An 8,386-nucleotide genomic window follows, 5' to 3' on the forward strand; every position below is an offset into this window, starting at 1 on the left:
GTCTCCTTCAAATGTTTAAATCAATACATAGTTATTTGTGCTGGGAATTATGTTTGATTGTTTTTGGATTCTAGGATAACAATAAGTATGCATTCCTTAGTCAATAACAACAAAAAATTTAGCAATACATTGAGAGTAAACGTGATCTACTGGGACCCCAGAACCAGGGAAAATAACAAGCTGAACTTGCTTGCAAGCAGGCTGGGAAACAATAGGCTAGTGGAACCCTCGTTTAGGAGACCGCATTGCTGCTGCTTCTTCTCGACTGAACCGCCTGTATCCCCCATCTCACCCCCCTCCAGCCTCCCCCACCCCCATTAAAAACAGGCGCACGCACCACGCCTACGACACATGCACGCGCGCATGTATTATTCCACGTTCACCAGCGCAGGCTCAGACACACCTCCTCTCTCAGCCCAGATGATGACACTGCCAGAGCGGAGGAGTCAGCTTCCGACCGGAGATCTGGAGGCGAACTCGCTCACTACGATGGAGGACGGCGTCATGGCTCTTCGGCGCGGATAGCTGCAGGTGCTGACGTTTGACAGCTACAACCACACACACAAACACACACACACCAGAGCGTCGTAGAAGCCCCGGATCTCAGGCAGTCCATCGGACCAGGGCTCTTATGAGACGGTAGGGCCTTTTATTATTGGATCAAATGTTCGTCTTATCGTATCAAACAAAAGTTAACTATTTCTGATCGTCGGCGGCATCTTATGAGCGGGACGTGTGACGGGTTTACTATCTGTGATCATGACGTCATGGGGGCTCAAAGACATCAGGTCAGCCGCGGACGGTGCGGGGGGCCACCGCTCGTGCTGCAACAACAAGATAAAAAGGGGGGACCGAAGTGCACAAGATTCAAAGAGAGAATAGCGTCCCCTATTCGTCTCTCATCGTGCCGAGTTTGTTTGTGTTCGACTACTTGCGTGTCAGGAAATTGCGATGTTTGGGTTTGCACAAGACAAGACCTGGGTATATGAGATGCAGATTCTGCAGTTAAGCATCGCTGTGATCGCAGCCTCGTAAAGCAGCTCAGAGCGGCAGCATCAGAGTTCATGGTCTTCCTTTTGGATTAATCTAGCCGTAGGTATATTGTTGGACACTGCAGATTCTCGCTAGGATGTTTCGCTGCTTTGTGCTCGTTACTAGGCGACTGAGTTTTATGGCATTTGGGCTTTCAGGGAGAAAAGCCTCTGCTGTCCAACTTCAGCAGGAGACGGAGATCTGAGTTACCCTGCAGACCTACTTTAAAACATGCCTTAAATAGATTTTTCGCAGCACCATCATCATGATGTGGCGTAATTACAACATGGATAAGCTGCGCGTCTCACTGAAGCCTAATAGGGCCTTTATCATGAGATATGGAAAACTTGTAGTTGGCCTAAGGAAGAGCAGGATGAGTGGCCTACCCATTGCCAACCTTATGAACCAGATTGTAATAAGCATGAACGTATACAAAAACAAGAACCCTGAACATTAATCTCAGCAACAGCAACATTACCACAAATTACATTGCGAATGGTTGGGAATGTGTCTGTTGTGTGTGTTTGTGTGTGTGTGTGTGTGTGTGTGTGTGTGTGGGGGGGGTGCATGTCAGGGACATGGTCAGTTTTCCTCATTCAGATGAGCAGATGGTAACTCAGGGTTAGCTCCTGAGCGAGAGCCAAGAAGGTAATGTGTGTCCTGTTGGTGGTGGAGGCGTTCAAGTGTATGTGTGTGTTGTTGTTGCATGATTTTCTGCTTGATGGTTGTGTGTGTGGGTGTTATGGTGGTAGCATGCATGTTCAAATTTGTGTATGTGTGTGTGTGTGTGTGTGTGTGTGTGTGTGTGTGTGTGTGTGTGTGTGTGTGTGTGTGTGTGTCTGAGTGTCTGAGTGTCTGTGTTTGTGTGTGGTTGGATGATTGATGATAGTGTGTGTGTGTGTGTGTGTGTGTGTGTGTGTGTGTGTGTGTGTGTGTGTGTGTGTGATTGATGATTGTGTTCATGTGATTGTGTCGTGTGTGATTTAAACATGTGTGTGTGTGTGTGTGTGTGTAATTTAGTGTGTGTGATGATTCTATTATGTGATAAATTAGGCAACGACTAAAAGCTTGACATATTTGGAATCAGTGGTTAGAACATTTTGTGTTCAAACCTTTTCAACAATCTGTACAAATATTTCTAGCAACTGACATAACAGTATTCATGGACTAATGCTTTTAATATATTAAGTTGCAGCTTTAACTGTTATGGATTGAATCTTGTACAAGAGTGGCTAGTCTTTAATTTAATAAATTTAGATTTTTGATCCACTTATCTCTATAGTATTTAGAAAAATAAAATTTAGCCTCCAATGAGCCTCCAAGGTACATATGTTACGACAATGTGTCAAGATTGCCACAGATCACTTTACATTATTGCTTTCCTCTAACTTTGGTTTATAAATATGACAGCTAACCTATTTCCCTCTTTTCACAGGCTGTGTTGATCTTGAATCACACTGCATGAAGCCTAGGGGAGGTTCTCAAGGATGACACGGACACACCCACCTGATATACTGGTATCCACTCTATATCAGGACATCATACCCTCCAACCCCATCACAGGGCGCTCCATTTCTCTCCGTTCCCCCCGGCAATGTGACCTACAAATGATTGACAAACCGGAAATCATTAACAAAAGGCACTGCCGCAGCTTTGACTTTATCGAGTCCCTTGATGACCCAAAGTGCGTCTCTTCCTCCATGGAGTATCCGTACACGACGGCAGGACAGCACCAGACGCCGGCCAAGGATGCCATGTGGAACAGCCTCGACCAACCGGGGCACCTCCGCTTCTCGTCCCCCGACCTGTTCAACGCCCGACAGGTCCAGCAGCACGTCAGCCACGACGCCCCAAGCCCCCCCACCTGGTCCGGTTCCAAGAAGAAGACCCGGTCTAAAAGTGCCCCTCGCTTGAAGCCCACCCTCAAGCCAGTGCCCATCTCGGTCTCCCCGCCGGGAAGCAGGAAGAGGAGGGACATTCCCCGCGCCGTGTCGGATCCGGTGAGGACAGTCGATTCTCACCGCGAGTCCTACTCTTCCAACCGGGCCTATTTGAATGACGTCCACCCCATTAAGTTGCAGCCTCACTCTCCCCTCTACGTCTCGGACTGTTTTGAGGAGCAGAAACCGGATAAACCAGCCATTGCTCCCCATGTCAGGTGCCGCGTGGACATTAAGCCGGACGCGGCTGTCCTCCAGCACACCGCCTGGCAGGTTCCCAGTGTGAGACCTGAACAACCCTATCAGAGGTACTCCCACTCCAGCAGTAGCAGAGGCTTGTATGTACCCCGCCAGTTTGCCTCCTCGCCAACGCCCACTCCTAGCGAGTGTTACAGTCAAGACTTCCGACCAGGGTTCCACCCTTTTACCACCAGTGTTTCCCCCATCTCATACCAGCATCTAGACCCGCACAGAATGCCGTCCCCGACGATACCATACCTAAGTAGAGAGCAACGAGCATACTCCAACCCTAACATACCCACAAAATTTTTCTACACAGAGGACCCTGTCAGATACCCGGTTCATCCGTATGGGAGACCATACTTTCAGGACGACCAAGTGAGTCTTACCAGCCACGGCAGCACTATGACCAGTCAGTACGATCCGAGGACTCGTCTGGCGCACACCCTTCCAGTCAGGCCCTATTACACAGAGCATCCTGCTCTCAGGGAGCCCATGCAGACAGTCTATGGCAGACCCTACTCCACCAGTGAGGCGGGATCCTACTTCTCCCAAACACCCCTCTCCAGACATTACCACGAGGAGGATCCCAGGAATCCGTATCACCTAAACGGCTCCAGGGTTATTTATTCAAAACCGTTTAGCCCCCCGGCTGAACAATACGTCCCAGCGAGGCCATACTACACAGAGGGCCGACGGCCGGTGCGGATCCCCCAGTCTTATTCCGACGACGTGTATCGCTCCAGTATATCTTCCTACTCCAACCAGTCCTTCATGCATACACCACCGACAGTAAGGCAAGAACCCTGGTTCGCAAACGGTTGCATGGAGCCGACTAGGCTCGGTGTTGAAGTGAAAAATCACTCCAAGTCCTGGGACAACCTTCTGAACCCACGCTATGAAAGAAGCCGGGAGCAGTCAGTGCCCCGTGGACGCAGCTACGAGAACTTGTTCTACCAGGGAAGGCATAAGGCCCCGTCCGGTGTCACGCCTCAGCCAGTAATCCTTAACCTGTCCAGCTCCCCTAAGCGCTATGCTGCCCTTTCCCTCTCGGAAAACTCTTTGGATCGGGGTTCAAGCAATCCTTGGAAGAACTCAAAGAGTGGGCTCTGGTTTGTCACTCCGGAGATCACCATCACAGACAATGACATACGGGGGGGCAACAGGAAGCTGCGAGACGTTCACTCAGTGAGCTGGGAATCGGACCACGAGAAGGTACATGCTTCGTCCAGAAGAGAAAGTCATCTAGAAGGGAATTCTCCCACACCAGACATCGCCAAAGACTTTAAACCCAATAATTTCTCCCTTCAACAGAGTCTTGAACAATTGGACGAGCTGTTAGCCGACCTTGTTGTAGACTACAAACCCCCCGGCAGTGGTAAGTCAAGCGAAGGACTTCTGGACCAGCTCAAACAATTGATCAGTGAAGATGACGAAAAAGACAGGGAATCTTCCGGTCTTCAGAACCTAGGATTCCTTAACATGCAGCTCCCGTCCAGTAAATCCAGCCCAGACACGGTGAAAGACCCGGACAGCGGCTGTGATGGCTTACAGAGGAGTGCGGACGGATGTTCTCCAGACCACAGCACAGACGACGACAATGATACGATGGTCTGCTCAAACAGGAACTGCAAGCGGATAGAGACTCTGTTCAACGCGTGCCTGTACTTTAAATCCTGCCACAGCTGCTACACGTTTTACTGCTCCCGGAACTGCCGCCGGGACGATTGGGAGTCTCATAAAGGGAACTGTTTGTACGGCCGCATCAGCAGCATGTGTCGACACACGCTGAAGTTCTGCAGAGAGAGCGCCGAGATCCATAAAGCCTTTTCCCGCCTCGCAAAGGCGGGCTACCTTTCTCGCGGCCGCGGAGTCCTCTTCCTGGGCTTCGCCAATCCAGGGACGGCTGACAACTTCCTCCAAGTTGGGCTGGAGTGTCTTCTCATGTCCCCGACGTATCTTTCCCTCAGGGAGCTGGATGGCTTCAAGGACAACCTCGGAGAGTACTGCAAGGAACTGCAGCACTCGGGCAACGAATATGACCCCAATGAATGTTTCCTTCTGAACGTTTCGATAGCCGTGGGTGAACTCTCGCCCAAAGTACCGTCCCCCAGGGTCCAAGCTCCCACAGTTCGTAAATATGCAAAGGTGTCCTTGGCCTCCTCCAGTCCGGAGAAAAAGCTATTCAAAAAGGACAGCGAGATGGAGACCCTCATTCTCACCCCTCCCCCCGGCACACCTGACATTGATCAGGAGGGGGAGGGGGGGAGGAAGGCAAGAGAGGTGTGCTTTGTCAACATCCAGCGTCAGCTCAGAACCAGAGGAGTGTTCCTCCGCCACGAGTATCCCAAGATCTACACCCAGCTCTGTGAGTTTGTGGAGAGAAACCAGAGGTTCACCCCCACCACAATCTATCCCATCGATAAGAGGACAGGAAGACAATTTATGTGTATGATCATGGCGGCCTCCGAGCCCAGGACCCTGGACTGGGTGGGAAGCCCCAATCTTCTAGATGATATTATATAGCTTAATGCTATACTTTATATGATGCTATGAAATATGCTAAAGATGTCAGATTCACTTTGTGTACATACTGTGGATATTTCCAATAGTTTTGAGGGTTATAGACCAGATGTCTCCTTGTTTCTCAACGAAAACAACCGGAGAAACACAAATTCAAACACTTGACACCACATGCTGCATTTGCTTTGTTATGAACCTGTAGCACGGGAAAAGAGTTTTTAGCTTGCATGTCGACTGATATATTTTAGATCTGATAATTGAGGCGTTCAGAGATCTAAACATGTATATTCGGTGTCTTGGGCGCTATTGTATGAAGCACACATTATGTATAAGCTAAATGAGGCACGGCACATCTTACATTGCTACAGTCACTGTCTTTTGTTTTCTCTCTATCAAATGGTGTATCCAAAACGTATAATTGTACCTTGTTACAGTGGCTGTACTATTGCAACTGTTCAGTAATAGGCAATTTAGATATTATCTCCAAAATATATTTGTGTAAGTTTTTATTTATCTTATTGCTATTTTAGTTTTTTGGTTTAATAGAAAAAAGGAAGACGCGTGAAGACCAGCCAATTTATTTCCTACACATTGATGACACCTTTGATCACATGACCAGAATTGATGTCATTTTTGTGTATCTCACTTAGTTTGAAAGTGGCCTTTAGTCAAATTTATTTTTATTGACACAAAGCAATGTATCAGCTATCTCTTAGATCCTGACTGCTCTTGGCTTAGGTAATGATCGGCCATTGGATAATTATTTGCTCAAAGCATGTTATTTATATTCAGGTATTTTAATATCAGTAAAGCTAATATTCAAATAATTAAGTTCATAGTATATTTTCATTTGATCCTTGGAAACAAAGTATCTATATTATATTTTGAAATGTTTGAACAGGATACCTTATCATTGCGTTACAACAAAGTTATAAACCATATGCAATACGAATAGGAAAACCTTATCAGAGCAACATAATCACATGCTAGGAAAAATGCTATTTTATTAAAGACGTTGAGAAATTCCTCAAAGCGAGGAGCTTCAACAACTTTGTTTGCACTAAAATGTAAATCATAGAATATGAATGTTTCTAATGTAACTGCAGTTCCCTTAACCAAGATTGATATTGTGATTATTTCCATGGTTACGCTTGAATTTACGGTTGCTATTTTTCTTCAATATTTATCTATGTGCAAAACCTCCCCCTCTATTTTGTGATGTTTATAACCCATATATATATATATATATATATATATATATATATATATATATATATATATATATATATATATATATATATATAATAATAATACAAATAAATGGAATTCAGAGACTTGTCATCAGTGTGTGTTTCTCTGCTCTCTGTTTTCTAACATAGGAAAATGCTGGTCTTAACAATACATTTCATTTATCGATGATACTTGAAAATATGCATTCAAATAAAAGGTTCCCTTTCTCTAACTTTCATAAAAGGATTCTGAAAACCCAGTGTCCCACTCCCCGATAGTTATAGGCAATAATACAAGGGTATATTGCAATATTCATGCATTAGATTGAGTAGGCTACATTAAAATGTATTCAATATAATACATTCCATTTGAATGACTATTAGTAGTGAACATAGGCTATAACTTATATTATCTGTTATAACTTAAACTTAAATGAATCATAGTATAGTCAGCTTTGTCTGCATGATTAAGTCATTCGTTTAATTATTTTGTAATACAAACGTGTGTATGTCGCTCTTATAAAAATCAATTCCCCAGAGAGATTCATTAACTGCAGTCCAACCCCCGATGTAGCTGGAGCAATCGGATTTCTTGCATGGAGTTTGAGCATAGCCTAGTGGTTAAATGGCGCTATTGCTCATGAGGAATTTTGGTTCAACGGTATCACAAAGCTTCAGGATTGTTATTTTTCCAATGTAACATGACATTTATATATATGGTTAGTTGTGTAAATCAATGCACACGCCAGATGTTTGATCCAGACCTGTCATTTAATTGAACAGGTCTATGCAACTTGTTAAACACCCTTTACTTTCCCCAGTGTCTCAAACACCACATATCTGGTGGAGTAGGAAGAGAACTATGGTAAAATCAAGCAAAGTCGAGGTGTTCCTATTGTGTATTTTATTTTTATAACTTCATTACATGAAAAGCGATGGTGACCATATGAGAAATTCTCTTGGTAGACTACACTTATACTAAATTAATGCAAATGGTGAGTCACGCATCTAACAAAATATGAATGAATGTTTTTTTATTCATCAGAATTCCTGATCCTTTTGGATAATTTCAGGGCATGGCAGGTTGCCTGGCCACTGACCAATCAACTTGGCAAGATCAGTCTAAATGAGGCCTTGTCCGCTTGCAGGTATGTGAATCACATATACATCAACACACTTTCTCAATACAGACATGTCTCACTAGTGATGACTCTTGTCATCCAACATGTGGGTCTCTAAATGTCATGTCTTATCAATGAAAAAAACACCATAGACAAACATTTAACACAGTCAAATTTTCTTGAACTAAATGCATTGCACAATCTGTACTTGATAGTAAAAACTGGGCCCTCTATCATGTCACTCTTTGAGAAAGACCTACAACCACCAAAAAGCAGAATCCTCAGCGGAGAATATGGTCCA

General features: G+C 45.1%; 1 protein-coding gene across 3 annotated transcripts; it reads left to right on the plus strand.

Annotated features, from left to right (window-relative positions):
• Positions 1–378: 378 nt before the first annotated feature.
• Positions 379–6,996, plus strand: unm_hu7912 (un-named hu7912). Of its 3 annotated transcripts, XM_060054944.1 has the most exons (3): positions 379–639; positions 2,468–4,427; positions 4,527–6,996. In XM_060054944.1, exons 2-3 carry the CDS (start codon positions 2,520–2,522, stop codon positions 5,736–5,738), a joined length of 3,120 nt encoding a protein of 1,039 aa, XP_059910927.1. In that variant the 5' UTR covers positions 379–639; positions 2,468–2,519; the 3' UTR covers positions 5,739–6,996. The 3 variants fall into 3 exon arrangements, with proteins under 3 accessions (XP_059910927.1, XP_059910925.1, XP_059910926.1); XM_060054942.1 differs by having other exon boundaries at positions 380–639; positions 2,468–6,996; XM_060054943.1 differs by having other exon boundaries at positions 380–531; positions 2,468–6,996.
• The last annotated feature ends 1,390 nt before the right edge of the window (positions 6,997–8,386 follow it).

Source organism: Gadus macrocephalus, chromosome 6, assembly GCF_031168955.1.
Source record: "Gadus macrocephalus chromosome 6, ASM3116895v1".
Taxonomy (NCBI): Eukaryota; Metazoa; Chordata; class Actinopteri; order Gadiformes; family Gadidae; genus Gadus; species Gadus macrocephalus.

Excerpts from the sequence above, each read along its gene's own strand:
- unm_hu7912 (XM_060054942.1), top strand. The coding sequence starts at position 2,520 with ATGACACGGACACACCCACCTGATATACTGGTATCCACTCTATATCAG.